The 16,850-nt window shown below is 31.9% G+C and overlaps 1 protein-coding gene across 2 annotated transcripts; it reads right to left on the minus strand.

The window, feature by feature from the left end:
• Positions 1-908: 908 nt before the first annotated feature.
• On the minus strand, positions 909-8,111 carry LOC123711384 (chaoptin-like). Of its 2 annotated transcripts, XM_045663951.1 has the most exons (5): positions 7,882-8,111; positions 5,424-5,640; positions 2,055-5,180; positions 1,726-1,982; positions 909-1,653 (listed from the first exon to the last, which is right to left on the minus strand). In XM_045663951.1, the coding sequence occupies exons 2-5, from the start codon at positions 5,584-5,586 to the stop codon at positions 1,090-1,092; spliced, it is 4,110 nt and encodes a 1,369-aa protein (XP_045519907.1). In that variant the 5' UTR covers positions 5,587-5,640; positions 7,882-8,111; the 3' UTR covers positions 909-1,089. The 2 variants fall into 2 exon arrangements, with proteins under 2 accessions (XP_045519907.1, XP_045519909.1); XM_045663953.1 differs by lacking the exon at positions 909-1,653 and having other exon boundaries at positions 1,912-5,180.
• Between the last annotated feature and the right edge of the window lie 8,739 nt (positions 8,112-16,850).

The raw sequence follows: 16,850 nt of genomic DNA on the forward strand, positions 1-16,850 counted from the left end.
GATTTAGGGTATACATTCCTAAGTGTTTTGTAGCGTATAACAATAGTATCTAATATAATTATTTTCATATATATATTCGATTCCTATACGTGGGGTCAGATTGCTAAATCTTTTGATTCGATAGTAAATTAAACAGATTCATTCTTCTAAATAAATATTTTTTCTCTCCTCTTTAACTAAAACACTACTGTTTCTGTATATCGAGTAAAAAGTGCTGCTGATAAAACCTGTTGTTATTACTCAAAAATAAATAATATGCATACGTTCGCTTTAGTCAATTTATATATTCTAGTATGTCTGTAAAATTATGTGATTAGCTATGTATAGTATTACTATGTATGTTTTTGACAGGATAATACGATTACATTAACAATATCAATAATCCGCTTTATGTAGACCATGATCCTCTAGTTAATACGAAATGCATTAGCTTATTTCTCTTGGGCCCAGCGCTTATGTGTCAATTAAGATAATTGTTGCTCATAACGTCTCCACAGCTTGACGTCATACCAATCAGGCTTCGCTCGAGGCTTAGTTCTAATAGCTATACATAAATGCAATCTATAATATTTGGAGCGGAAACTCAAGATGTTACATATTCGGTATAAGTATTGTGTTGTTTGTTTGTGATTATCGTTTCGTTATCAATATTGTTTATGATTACCTTCTAAATTTATTTAATATTAAAGTATAATGGATTGCCTTAAAATTTTCTAGGAACTATGACTAGTTTTCAACGATTTCTGTAATTTAAAAAGCGTATTTCCATGTGAAAATTTATATACCATACAGTAATTACGAATGTAAGTTTTTTTTATTCATAAGTAATTCATTTATATAGGGCAGATATCGATCATTTGTAAATAAAAAAAAAGATTTACTTTGGTTTATAATCATGGATAAAATAATTAATAGAAACGTTGAGCAACAATTTTATTGAGTATAACTTTTATCTACAACTATTACAATCAAACTATATAAGAACAACAATTATAAATATATTTAATGCGCTCTATGTCTAAAGCAGGCAAGCTTCTAATGATATTAGTTTTTGCTTACGAAAATGTATTAAGACTGTGCTAGTCTAAACTATTTTATTTTATCTACAGAAGTATAACGACTCTTCGACATTCCTAACAAAATGTTATCGGTGGAGGCTGTATTAGAGCATTGTAAAACATCTTCTTTACTATGAATTGAATGGTAATCATTCATTTCCGACCATGCTGGGTCGGACTTAGCGATTCTTTTTCTTTCTTTTATTTTTGTATACAATAAAACTGAGACCATAATAAAGAAGACTACGACGCCTAATGAACAACCTACAATAAGACCGAGACGCCTATTCAGAATAGATGATATTCTATAGACTTTATTGTTTGATTTTGCAGTAAGTTGTTTTTTATAAGTATCAAATGGTAAACATTCACTTGTAGTAGATTGAGTGATGATTGTTTCAGCAATACTTCGGTTTATTTTTATAAAACTATTTAAGTTAATATCAGTTACATTTCCTGGTAATCCTTCGATTATCTCGTCATAATTTATGGGAGTTTCATAAAGAGCTAGAAGGCATACTACGTAATTCATATTTTTATTCAATTCAACTAAAGCAGCCGAAGTTTCGTTTCTGTTTATGAACTTTGAATATACCTAAAAATAATGTTTTGTTATTTAAAAACTTTAGTGAACATTTAACGGCTAAGCATTTTATTAAGAACTTACCTCAGACGATTCCTCTTCATCATAATACATAATCTGTAGAATTTTAATTGATGTTCGATTCCTTATAAACCATGAAACGGAAACTGAGCCGTCATTATGCTTATCAACCGACACCTGCGCAATTAGAGGAAAATTACATTTCCCATTAGGATATTCATTGTTCAAGCATTTCACGGAATTTGGTTCTATAATTTTCGGATGGTCTTGGATCCATGTCCATGTGTTGTTCTTCTGACATCGGCATATAATTACATTCTCTGGAAAGAAAAGGAACCGCCAGATTAAACAGACTGTGTTGTTTTTATTCCAATCACATTAAATATCATTACCTTTTATATTAATTCCTTGAATATGATTTTCAATAGAATTCAAAAGCTCTAGAGGTATAGTTTGAAGTTTGTTATGATCTAAATCTATTTGAACAACTTTATTTAAATTTTTGAATGCGGTTGCTGATATATATTTTATGTTATTATAACCTACATAAAGTACTGTTAGTTCATGTAAATTAATTAAATCGTCATTCAATATATTTTGTAATTTATTGAAGGATAGATCCAAAAGTTTCAAATTCACCAAATCTTCATCAAACGAATCCATTGATTCAATGTTATTGTGAGACAAGCATAATGCCGTTAATTTAACAAGACCACGAAAGTTGCTCGTTTTCAAATGAGTAATTCTGTTGTAACTTAAATCTAAGTTTTCTAAATAAATTAACTTTGAAAATGGGCTTACAGAGAGACGTCTTATTTTATTGTGTGTTAAATATAAATGTTGTAAACTAATAAGTAGACCAAAATCTATGTCTTCTATGTTAGTAAGATTCGTTGTGCTCATATGTAATTCGTAAAAATTTGCAATCAATGTATTATCACTAAATTTACTAGAACGTGACCAGCTATATGTTGGATTTTTGCTTAGGTCGATATTGATAAGCGATAATCCAAATTTCTTGTAAGAGAAGAAAAAATTAAAGTTAAGAATATTATTATTTGAAACATTTATATTTTGAATTCGGGGAAAGTTTTCTAATATAAGGTTTGGCAAATAGTTTAATTTATTACAGCTTATATCTAGTAAGATTAATTCACTGAGCAATACCTTCCGACTAGTTGTTATTGATTGAATTTCATTTTTTCGTAATATTAAGTATTTGAGTTTTGAAAGTACGCCTAATCCACTAATTTCTAATTTAGGTAATAAATTATCAGCAAAATCTAATGTTTCTATAAGCGTTAAATTATGGAGAGAATTATATGGCATATAATCTAGGAAATTGTTGCTAACATTTAACTCTGAAACCGAATTATACGGACCAAAAAGCTGAGTCGGGAGTTTGCTTAAAATATTCTGAGCTACGTTAAGCCTTAACAGGTTTTTATTATACCTAAACGTTCCTTTAACTATTTCTTCGATATTACAATGTTCCAAAAATAATATTTCTAACAATGGTAACTGTGCAAACGCATCTACTGGTAAGTAGTCAAGAATGTTGTGTGATAAAGACAGCATCTTCAAACCTGCTACATCTAGTGCTAGGAGATCGTTCGATTTTAAGAAATTACTATTAAGTGTGAGCACTTTTAAATTATTCAAGCCATCAAAAGTGCCATTCTCTATAACTTGTATTTCGCAAAAATCTAAGTACAATGAACTTAATGGTAGTTGTTGGAATAGATTTTTATAAAGAATTTTAAGTGGATTATATGATAAATTTAGGCTTCTCAACTTCTTTAAATGCTCAAAGGCCATATTATAAATATAATTAATTTTATTATGTGAGATATCTAAATCTTCTAACTCGCTTAAGCCAATAAATGTAAAACTGGTGACATTTTTAATATTATTATATTGAAGGTCTAAATATCGCGTTGAGCTTAAACGTTGCAATGAAAAGTCGTTAATAACAGAAATTTCATTATTGGCCAATTCCAATCTCGCCAAAAAAGTCAAATTTCCAAAAGTATGTTTTGTTATAAATTTTAATCGATTTTCTTTTAAAGTAAGATAATATATTCTGTCTTCATTTTCAAAAGTATTCACCGAGGAAAGCTTGTTTGCATGCAAATATAGTGTCAGCAGTTTTGAGCTCATTTTTGGCAAAACTTCTTGTATATTTATTAGGTTATTATTATTAAGAGATATATATTTTAAATTCTTCATTTTTTCAAACGCACGGGGCTCAATGAAACTTATTTGATTATGATCCAAATATATATCCTCTGTTTTGATTGAATTTATAAAGAGACTTCTAGATATGAGGGTGAGCTTATTATTATTAAGTCTAATTTCTTTTAAAATCACCAAAGCCACGAATGTGCTATTATTAAAGTCTATAAAATTATTATTGTCTAGTCTTAAAATCTCTAAATTATCATTATTTATAAAAATGCTATGTGGCACGTCATTTAAGTAATTAGAATCTAAACGCAGCTCTACTATATTTTCCAAATCACTAAAACTCTCACTGTTTATGTTACTTATACAATTCTTATCCAAGTGTAAAATACTAATTTTCGTTGAATTGTGAAAGGAGTCTATTGGCACTTCAAGTATATTATTACTACTTAATTTTACTTTCGACAACGAGGGCATGTTGCAAAGGAGTCCGTTGATATGGTGCAGATGATTATGACTTAAATTTATAGACTCTAATAGTTTATTACTTTGAAATAGGTTGCTATTTAGAATTTTTATTCGATTATAACTGAGATCAATTGATTTCAAATTAATTAAAGAATTAAAAGCTCGGTAGTGAATGTTCTTAATAAAGTTAAAATGAAACGATAAAATCGCCAGGGACGGACTAAATTTAAGGCAGTCTTCCGAAATAAGTTCAAAATTATTAGAATTTAAATCTAAATACTCTAGGGATTTTAATTGTATGTCTTCGACATTCGGGCACAAAGAAATTTCGTTCCAAGCTAGTTTTAAAGAGCGGAGAGCTTTTAATTTTGCAATCGATGTGATCGGAAAAGCCGTTAAGTTGTTCTCGCTTAAGTCGATTTCTCTGAGGGTTAGTTCCAAGCCAGAAAAGGCATTTTCAAGAATTTGCTGTATCATATTGCCTTTTATATTCAGTTTCATCAAAGGAAGGCCATAGAAACTGTAGTTAGGTATATCTTCGATAATGTTCGATGTTAACTCAATTGAGATGAGTTTTAGCATACCAGAAATGGCTTTGTATGGTATCAACTTAACTTTACTCGATACAATAGTTAGAGTTTCAAGGCACTTTTTTATCGGTACAAACACTTCATCGTCAATGCTTTTTAAGCTTGTTCTCGATATATGTATGTGCTTTATACAAGCGTTTTGCGGTATGAAATGTGGTCCCAATTCTTCTTCGTTAGTATCGAGGTCATATATCGAAAAAGTATGTATACGCGGCACACTTTGAAGTGCGTTCTTGACATCTTTTAAGATTGTATCTTGACAATCTAAAAATGTAGCTGTAAATAAAATTTAAAATTCGTTTAATTAATCTTCATTATTGATTAATTATTGATTAATTATTGATTAATATTTAAGGACCATTAAAAAGTATATGATATATTCATTCCGCTTCGTTTAATAAATATAAAAGAGACCTTTGAAGATTACTTCGGACTTTATAATAAACATTTATTAGATTTATAACTTAAATAGATTAATTACAAAATACATGATCCAATGTTTTAAATTAGACTCCTTACCATCTTCAAAAGTATAACACAAACATTTATCATTGTCTATTAAGTCAGGACATGCCAAGGTATTTTCAATTCGGCAAACTGAGAGAAAAACCAACAGAAAAGAAATAATTTGAAACACATTCTGACAGTTCTTCCCCTCCACGACCCATACAGTGTTTTTCATAATTACATTATTGTATCTGTTTCATTTTATTCTACAGGTCCCTCATTTTTAAACCTGAAAAGAAAAAAATACATAAAATATGAGACCATAGAAATTTGACGATACGAAATTGTCAGTTAAGAATCCGCTTAGACAATTAGCGTTAAAATATTATAATTGTTCTATTCTTTTTATTTGTATTAAATAAATCTAAATTTTTTTATTTACAATTTTCTTAACCTACATAGTAATTATAATAATAATTAAAAATTAATAAAAACTAACAATTACTTTTAGTTTTTAATAATTATTTAAGCGTGATATAATAAAATTTACAAAATTTGATTATGCACGCAATCAAAGTAATCAGTAAGTAATCAAAAAAATACAAATTAAACGAATACTGAACGAACACGGACAAAGAAAGCTATGTATTTTTTATTATTATCACTATTGATTGATCTACTTTTGCAGATATTATATAACGAGGTAGGTCAAGGAGGTTTTTAAATCGACCCTGTGACGTTCGAATTTTGCTACCAGGCCAAAAATTCCACAAGACAAAAGATGATAACATACAATGGTTTTGGGTTATGATCGATAATAGATTTGGCATTTGGATTTGGATTTACGGCATTTTAAGTTTCAATTTTAATTAGTTATCCAACCCATTTTACGTATTACACACCCTTCAGGAATAAAAAGGATAGTCTGAGTTTGTCCTATATAACGTTTAGCTGTAGCGGTTGCGGTACGTTTCGTTATAGAATTTCTCACCATCGTTAGAATTAAATTTAATGTAAATTTATCATGGCATTAAAATAAAAAACTGTACCATTATAACAAGGGGTTATCATAAAGACTATTCAGAAACTAAAGTGTAGTTAACGGAAAGACGCCCTAAGCTCAAATCATGAACATCCTTCTGAAATACAAACTACGAACAAGTTACGTTGGGCTTGTCAGAGTTAACGAAACTGGAATACCTAAAGTTTATGAAGCCTGGATTAGGATTGCCACCTGTTTTTAGGTTTGCAATGAAATAAATCTAACTGATGGGTATTGTATTTTTCAAATGTGTGCGTATGTATGTGGAAGCAATTCATAAAAATGGAAGCGTAAAAACTAAGTAAAGTGAAAGGCGATAAAACAACTATACGTTGATGTAATCTAAATGTTTCTTTTACTTAAAAGAACATTTAATTAAGAATACTATCACGAATTTAAAACAAAGGAAAATATAGGAGAACTCTATGGTACGAACAAAAAACTGGTTAACGCTTTGAGAGTTTCATTTCTTTGTTAACTGTAAACCTTAGCTTTTAGCTTAGTTAAAAATTATATATATTGAATAGTAACATCTCATTATTCCTTATTATTAGGTTATTTACAAAATACTGTAACCCGATTAAAATTCATACTCACATAGTGTCTTAGTTAGTTAGTACCACCGGTTTAGCACGTAAAAAACCGAAAATAGGATAATCACAAAAAAATATGAAGTTTTTCGTTCTAAACTCAGACCCGATGGCGATTCCATACAATGAAAACGAAGACACGAACATTGTGGAATTTAAAAATTTCGACAGACAATTCATAATAAAACCTTTTTACGTTATAATTAAGATAGGGAGAATAAAAATATCGTAACTACCTCAAACGTAGCCGTATATGTATATGCTTTTATAAAATATATATAAATAGGGAGCACGAGGGGAGTCGAGGGTAGACATACTGTGCTGTTTTTTTTTTAAAATTAATATTATTATTTTTTATAAATTTTGCAATCCGACTCCTATAACGTAGAATCCGTCTAAAGAAAATCATTTTACCAAAGCCAAACAAATCATGTTAAATTTGTGTTTAGATACTAATACTATTTATTGCTTTTTAATCGTAAAGCCTTGGTAAATAAAGCTTAAAATCGCGTGACACACATACCGTTGTGTTGAAAAGTGGTTTCTGTATGCGGTCTTAACTGACGTAAGCAGAATGACGTGATAAACCATCCTCAAAGGCTGATGTCATTAAAACTTGAAGCTTAACTTTCGGCAATAGTAATAGTAATGGGTATTTACAATATTATAAGTGTATCTAATTATTATAATATATTTATATATCAAAACATAATATTTTATACATATTAGTTATGAATTCACAACGCGGCATGCATTTATGTTATATTACAAGAGCAAAGAATAAGCTAAATTCTTTAATTAAAATCAGCATATTCTCACACTATGTTAACTTTAAAAGAACACAATTTATCGTGCCCTATCTCGCATCAACAAAACAAAGTGCAAAAATAGTTTTTACCTAAAGGCTTTTGTTTGCGCTGACACGGTCCCAGCTAATTGCAAAACAGTGTTATCCTTCAACACTTAGAGTCCATTTTTGTGATACAGCCTCGAAGACCGGCCGAAACGCGCCTGTCCTTAACTGTTGATGTTTTACACACAAGAAAGAGTTGGTGCTTCAATCACAGGGGTTTTTTACCGACTTATAGGGGATGGAAACCGTTTTATCGTGCAGCTCACAACGCCTGAGGTCATTAGAAAGCTCGACAGAAGACTGCCGCGGCGGCGCGCGCTCGGTAGGTCAACGCTGTTGTTGCGGCACCCCAATCCTCTATTATTATACTTTTATGACGATTTTGATTCCATTTCATTTATTATTTTTTAAACGCCAAATTTAGTCCTGGTTTACAGACGTTTTTAAGTACGGTATACTGCTTGTATATTTATTGATTACAAGTGAAAATTGGACTAAACAAGTCACTACACTTTGATTGGAACTCATTTTTCAATAATATATGAGATACCTTACCTGTATATGTTTATCTACTGTATTTGAAGAATGTTTAAAATTGAGTTTTGAGATATTGTTAAAAAGTCAATACTATTTTATTGATTTATAGTAACAGTCTTAGTCATTGTATTACATTTTTAAGAATTATTTTTATTTCCTCTATATAAATTAACCCAGATGTTATTTTGTTGAGTATTTAAAAGGTTTTGTCGCCTCGAACTAGATTTAAAATTATCTTAAGAGAGTAGCGTCATATTAAAGCGATATCGTAGCATTATAAAGAGACATGTTCGTTGCATAAAGCGAAACTTGGATTGCTTGCAGTGTGACGTTGCATTGGCTCTGAGCTCAGCAGTAAATCTACTGTTTCATCCGCACACAGCGTATCTGGGTCAAACAGTCAAGACCTATCCATAATCTTACTATGGATTTTAGTGACTATTAACTAGAATGAATGACGGCGAAGCACACTCGGCATTTTGTTCTTAATTAACGTTCTCATCTCTGAAATTAAATTAAATGTTTGAAGTAATTTTTCGTGTAACTTTTTATGGTTTTCATTTAAATAACAAATTGGACAAGGCTTGTGGAGTTACGTCAGTCCTAATTAAGTGAACATTTTCAATTTTTGTCAATTAACTCACTAAATTAAACTAGGGTAAGTGTTTACAGCAACGGAATAATTGCAATTGCATATTAATAGCATAATTAGTACTTGTTTTATGAAAGACTAGGCGATTCTTATTTAGGTAAAAATCTGATTAGATAGAAAAATTGGTTGTTGAGGATATCGAAACTAATTGATAATCTCTTATGCATGCATGTTCTCTTTTTTGACTAATGTACAAATAATCCTTTTTGTACATGAGGTCACTATAGAATTGTGTCACCGGTAATTTGATATGAGAAATAATACAGCTGAAACCTTCTTGTTCAAGTTGAAATTGAAAAAGATACAAATTAAAATACAATACGTATATTTTTTTATTAACATTGCATTAAAATATAAAGAATGAACATAATTAAATGAAAAGCAGGGCAACGGGCGGTCTTACAAAACTAAACAGGAACAAAAAAACAATTTAAACTAAAAAAAGAATACATGAAAAATAAAAAATGCACGAATCACGATAATTTAAGATCAGTCTCACGTCAGTTAGTAGTTAGTAAGAAAGTTAGGCATACGATGTGGGCAGGCAACGTTTGTACAGATGAAATTTAAAGGAAGATAGAGAAAGAACTAAGCGAAGCGAAAGCGAACTACACTACATATTACATAATTAAGATCCTGAAAGTAATTACGTATGTAACCCTAATATAATTTCAATAATTGTAATAGAATTATTACTATCATTGTTGAACGACATGCTATCCCAACTCCGCTGGAGAAAGTAGTCTTCGAATCAACCGTTGTAGGAACAAGAAAAATGTGACGGTAAATTTATTTCCAACGCTGATGAAGAAGTTTCACTTCAATATAGTTATTAATATTATTATTATATATAAAATACATTTATTTATTTATGAATATGTTTGCTGTTATAAAATAAGCTGTGACTTGGTTGAGAAAATATATTATTATTTGTAATATTCACAATGCCATGTGTACTTAAAGTGGGAATGAATAATTGAACAATGTCAACTGAAGTTACTGTAAAGTCATGACAAACAAAGGAATATCGTGAACAATAGTTAACTTTCTGAGCACGCAATTCTAAACTTTAACAGTTCTTGTTTACGTGATCCTTCACGCATCTTGAAGTTTATTTTAACAATATGTAGCCTAAACGTTGTTACAACAAAGTACAGAAAAGGGGTGCTTTTTATCGAAGTGAGCTTATAACCGAAACTTTTATTCTGGAGCTAACTTCTAAGTCACTTAGTATAAGCCCTTTCCTGCTAAAAATGCTATTGCTGAAAGACTTTGAAAGGATTCATTAAAAATCCATAATCGACTACTTCCTTACCAGTTGTGTTCTTATACCATGTATAGTAACACAACCGCTAATAATAAAAATAAATTATCTGTAGTTTAGTATAATCGTTAACAGAGAAGCGATTGTCGGCATTTTCTATATAAATTCATAAATCGTTCCTAAGCAAAGTAACCTATTCATTACATTGTCATCAAACATTTAGGTAATGCGATGAAAATACATATTATAAAAGACTCGACTTTTCTATCAAGTTTCAAAAGCATTAAAGTGAATATTCAGAGTTGAATCTCACCGTTAAGTATGTCACCCGTATGTACCGATTTTGATACGGGATTCATAGTCGCGCTAAGCTTCACGCTAAAAAAACAAAACTACTAACTATTATTTTGTTGTTTTTAAGTTTTGGTCGTTTGATGTCATGGATACATTGAAAGTTCGTTTTCTGTTTCTCAGTTTATTAGAAAATATGAATATTCGGAGAATATGGAAATACTGCTGCGAAACATTTACAGCAGGTACAGTTTTAACATTGCTTGAAGCTGAAGAACGACCCTCGATTAACCGGTAAACGACAAATTGAAGGTGACTGTGAAAGCATTGTGCATCAAGTTGAAACGACAAAACCTTGGATAAGTGTGTGTCAAACAAACTAAGTGACCCACAGCGAGGCTTACGCGTCAAAGCATGCATAGTACAGCTCTACTGAATCGGCATAGAAACGAGAGAATTTTAGATCGAATTGTTAACTGCGATGAAAAGTGGATCTTGTTTGACAACTTAAGCGTTTATCTCGGTAGCATCCGGGTACAGCACCTAATCAGTGAGCTAAAAAAGATTGTTCAGAAGATAGTGTTGACTGTGTGGTGGACCAGTACCGGACCTTGTCTATGACAGCTTCTTACCAAATGGCACAACAGTGACGGCAAATGTCTATTGGGCAGAATTGCAAACAATGATGGAGAAGCCGTCAATTGACCACTCAAGACTGGTCAATCGCTCTTCGCAACTGACTATGATCGGAAAGCTACAAAAATTACAGCTGGTAGATTTTTACTTTTTTAAAGATTTAGACAATTGTGGGAAAATTTCAACACCCGAGAGACAATACAAAACGATTTCGCTGATTTCATCGCCTCCAGTCCGGCACACTACTGCAGTAAAGGGATAAATAAACTGCCATCAAAGTGGTAAAATTGTGAAGATAATTTGGGTCAGTACTTTTATAAGCTGAAATAAAAAAAAACTTTTGTATATTACCAAATGTTAATACAAATCTCCAATTTCATTCACCTCATGTATTAGATGCAATTAATTATTTAGCGCAATTAAAAATGTAGATTTCATCTCAGAATTGGGCTTCCGTCTCTCTACTTCACATAATAGATTTAGGCCTATATAATAAAGTGAGGATCGCATTTACATTAATATTTACGCATCCCTACTGTAATCAGCCTTTAACACATATACACGAATAGATAATTTAATATTCTGAAAACGTAATAGAGAAAACTTTGCCTAGTAATCTAAACTTCTGAATTCGCTGGACAGTAGAATGCCAATTAAGCCAGCAAGGCATTTTAAATTTGTTTGAACTTTTTAATTATGAAAGGCTACTTGAAAGTGCATTTTTATTTGACCGATTCAGACCTATCTAGGTCAGACTTGTAAATGGCGTCGTTCCTTAAGCCGCGCGATACAATGACCAATCGAAAGATGAATTATGTATATTTATTTACGGGCTAAAATTTTTACTCAAGGGAAGTAAAAAATCTAGTAATAAAAGAAATAAATAAAGACAACTAAGAACACCACATACCGACGAATATTATATGAAGATAATGTACTAATAATTTGTTTGTTGAGATGTTTATCTTGTTGTACTCTTACACCTAGTAGTCTGATACATGATATGATCTTTCAATCTAAAGATAAGCTTGTACAAGGCAAGAAATGAGGGTACTGTGTATTCGAAAGTTTCATAAAAACTACCTCACAAAGATTGTCTCCCGATCGGATATTGATTAAAGCGACTTGTGGAATCGAAACGAGAGGCTGATACGCGTCGTCACGACCTCGGTATTAGAGAGATACTACGTGGCATAAATTTTCGCCGGGATTTGTGTATTAAGTGGGGTTTTATTTGTTGCGTCACGTGCTGGAGGCCTTTCAAGATCCCCAATTTGGACCATTTGAAATGTCCCAATGCTTCAATACTTTATCCTACTTTGAATTTTACGTAACGATAATACTTACGCGTGTCAAAATTCAACGACGTATATTAAAATATAAGATTTTATCTGACATCAAACGTAATACATGTTAATGATGTTCTATTAGATGTTATATACAAAATGAAAATATTTATAGGCTTTATTTATATATTTTTAGCTAATCTCAAATTAAAATTTGGTAGTAAAAGGCAGGCAATTTCACGAAAAAAGTTTTTTTGTCAATAATCGATATAGTATATCCATTGATATAATCTACTGACAACTTCCTACAGCAGTAGGCAGCTGAACTCAAATGGAATTTCGTTCGAACTCACTTGTCCAAAGATGGATTAAATAAAATATACTAAACGAATACACGTCAAAAAGGTTTCTTTGGTAACACGTTATTTTTTCAAAATTAAAATTGACCGTTAAAAAAGAATTTTATATAGTTAAAAATAGGACCCAGATACACGTAATCTAACATACACAGTTGTTCCTAGCGCTAAATATGATTGCCGTATGTCAAATGCTAATTGTAAATGGAAATGATTCAAGAAAATATACTTGAATTAAAATAATATAAAAATCTGGATGTGAGTGCCATTTTCTAGATGGTCTCAAGACAGGGCATTACACCGGCTGAACGCTGGATTTCATCATAATAATAAATTATAATCTCCTGCATTCTTCCTAAGTTAAATAAACCGATTCTGTCAGCACTTAGGCGTTACAAATCCCAGTAGGGTCAACACGACCCGTTAAAACTTTTAATATGATTTAAGTGGATATATTTCGTTCTCATATATAAAACAATTCAAACTAAACTCATGATAACTTTGTTCACAGTTTCAGCTAAATGGAATGACCGTTTCATAATTAACAACTGCACTACAGTTTTGTGATTACGCAGTAATTATGTGACAAATAGTACATCAAACGAACATTGTATTATTTATTTATTACAACCACAATAGCCATACGTAACATATGGAATCTCAAGGCTGTTGACGAAATTTATACGTAATACCAATAGGTAATTCGCGATCTATTTAAAAACACGTAACGTGTTCGATAGTTTTTCGAAGTATTGTATTGTGTATTTAAACTATTATAGGATTGGGCAATTGTCATAACTCCCTATTATAACTTATAGTTGTAATTTTTATATTTATATACGTTCTTATCATCATTTATGTACTTGTAAATATAAAAAAAGATAGCAGTGTTTTAACTACAATTAAACACGCCAGTAAGACCGCAATCTGAAACTATTAGAATTTCCACCATTTATCTTCCAAAAGGGTATTATATCCATAATCGTTTCCGTTTCAAATAGAAAAAGACAAATTATATCTAGTCCCCCAGACTATTGTTTCGAAGGAAAATAGATTTCCTTGGAAAAGCCATAACGACGTCAGTAAAATGATTGACGACATTCTATCAGTAACGGGTCTCGCACATCAATCTTAACACAATTTGGATTTATGGTAGATTTTATTAGATCACTTTTTAAACTTCTCATTGCTAGGAATTTTAGTTCGATATAAGAAAACTGCTTTGCACCAAACGCTTTTTATTAACCAGAATATAAACAGGTTGAGAACGAACGTGAGAATAATGCAAGACCGTTATTAAATATCATCATCATTTATGGTTATACAGCCCTTGTGCGCCTTAACCCCCCTTAAGTACACTTTGCCATTGCAATCTAACCAGTGTTTCCCGCATCCAGTTGCGAACTCCTATTGTTTCGAGGTGTTTGCCAACGCCATCCCACTAACGCGGCCGGTCTACCGGGTTTTCTCTTGCCACCTTCTCTTGGGTTGTGAGTTCAATAACCTTGGGGTTCTGTCGTTCGCCAATCGGTGCACTAGTCCTAGCCACTAGAGCCTGTTGCATTTTATGAATTGGACACTGTTGGTGTCAGCTAGGATGTTATAAAGTTCTTAATTAACAGCCAATACGCCAAACACCGTCGTCGCAAACAGGACCAAAGAATCTTATTGAAAAGAAGGAGAGAGATCTCGCCATATTTGCTAAGGGGCCAGGTTTCAAAACTATAAGTAAGCACTGGTCGTAGCAGAGTTTTGTACAGAACAAGTTGGTTGGTATTCTTGGTATTCTTTCTGAGAAGTCACGATCGGAAATATCAATGAAGGCCAAAGTAGCAGATCAGCAGATCATGATGCGTCTACTGATCTCTCGGCTGAGACTATTATCAGATTGGTCAAAACTTATGTCTTCCACGACAAAGAAATTTATGACTCCTAATGGTGTTGTTGTGATATACTTTGTTTTTTTTACTAACAGGCCCATACAACAACTGACCAACCAACAGAACTAGAGGCTTTTAAATCATTCCGCTAAGTGGATTTTGTTTTGTCGTGACTAGATCCAGGCCGTCTGCATACCCTATTATTTGAGTGGAATTATAAAGTATCCCCTCTTTGTAGTACCCGCTTACTTCTAGTCCGGCATCTCTAATATATTTATCAAATGCTAAGTTGAACAGTAGGCATGCAAGTGCCTCACCCTAAGGCCATTTTAAGTGGTAAATTAACATCTCTTTGTATCACAAAATTAGTGGTATTAGCCATAGTCATTTAAGTCAGCCGTATAAGTTTTAAGGGAATATTGAATTCAGTCATTGCCTCGTAAAGTTTAGGACGTAGAAAGCAATCGTAACCTTATTTAAAATCCATGTGTATTCCGAATTCCGTCATCATTCCTAATACCGTCCTGAATGTAAAAACTTGGGCCATAGTAGATCTGATGGGACGGAAACCACAATGATACTGGCCAATTGTATTCTTGACATATGGCTGAAGCTTACAATAAATGGGATTGGAGAGAGCTAATATACGGTATTAACGCTTTTAGTGCCATGGAGCGCCAACGCACTGCTTTCGCTAGTTTTGAAAAATGCCTGCGTTGCAATAGCGCTCATTTGGCAGTATATATGTAGTATTCAATTTCTGTGTTTTTTTAAATATCATAGTATAAAATCTCCTGAAGAGAATGTTGTATTTTTTTTTAATATTTGTGTATTGTAACGGGAATTGTGAATATTTCTCTTGTTCATATAAATTGTCTATAAAATGCACTGGCATTTTTACCAATATATTGGTAAAACTTGTATGACACTAAAAGGGTTAAATATACTTGATTGATTTTTATTGAGAGATATTTTTTCATAGTAAAACTATAACTAGGGTCGAATAATTAATTACCTACAACTAACCTAAAATTGGTGTAAAAATTAATAATTGAAACACACATATTTCTTTTGTTACTATATCTAAGAAGTATTTTATTTTATAAATTCAATGTTTGCAAGATATTTTTTAGTACATACATAGTTTGACAGTTGAAGATGAATGACATCTTTGGTGTAATGTAAAAACACTGAATTATTTTATATAAATCTGTTAAAACGACATCGAAGGAACTACTCATATTTGGTCGTAAAAACCGATAGTCATAACAGCCGATGACGTTAGTAAGTACCTAATACGTAGAGATCTTTGATTTTAGTCAATATAACCGGTTCTAAACGATGTCTTCGTAAACGGTTTTTACTGTAAGTGGTATATTTATGCGCGTTTATACTTAAAGTTTAAAGCTGTGCTCAAGTTTAACATATGTGATTTAATCCAGCTAGTAAACTTCTTTAGTTCATTAAATAATACCAGTGGCGTCTCACGCCTTAGCCTTCGTATATGCCATGGCATCTATGGTTGGATCTGAAGGAAACATGATAAGGAATCTTTACTTCAACGTAAGCATACTCACAAGCAAAGAGCTAAACACTCTCTCGGGTAGCCACGCACAAAAGCACTATAGTATTCGGAAGCGGCTTGCCTTTGCATGCCACTGGGGGTTCAAGTTCGACTGAAGTAAACTTCAAATTTACTTAGACTTGCCACAAAACAACCGCATGACGGTAACTTGCGACTATATTAAATACAACATACTTATATATATTTAACTTAGCATTTCATAGTATATATAGCAAGCAGTGTTGGCCTAGTAGCTTCAGCGTACGACTTTCATCCCTGAGGTCGTAGGTTCGATCCCGGTTGTGCACCAATGGACTTTCTTTCTATGTGCGCATTTAACATTCACTCAAATGGTAAAGGAAAACATCGTAAAGAAACCGGCTTGCCTTAGACACAAAAAGTTGACGGCCTACGTCAGGCACAGAAGGCTGATCACCTACTTGCCTATTAGATTAGCAAATGATCATGAAACAGATACAAAAATCTGAGGCCCCGACCTAAATAGGTTGTAGCGCCATTGATTTATTTATTTCATAGTATATGAATAT

This window comes from Pieris brassicae, chromosome 6 (genome assembly GCF_905147105.1).
Source record: "Pieris brassicae chromosome 6, ilPieBrab1.1, whole genome shotgun sequence".
NCBI classification, from domain to species: domain Eukaryota; kingdom Metazoa; phylum Arthropoda; class Insecta; order Lepidoptera; family Pieridae; genus Pieris; species Pieris brassicae.

Excerpts from the sequence above, each read along its gene's own strand:
- LOC123711384 (XM_045663951.1), bottom strand. The coding sequence starts at position 5,586 with ATGAAAAACACTGTATGGGTCGTGGAGGGGAAGAACTGTCAGAATGTG. Across the intron at positions 5,181-5,423 it reads GTGTTATACTTTTGAAGATG|CTACATTTTTAGATTGTCAA; the intron begins GTAAGGAGTCTA and ends TTTTATTTACAG. Across the intron at positions 1,983-2,054 it reads TCAAGGAATTAATATAAAAG|AGAATGTAATTATATGCCGA; the intron begins GTAATGATATTT and ends TTTTCTTTCCAG.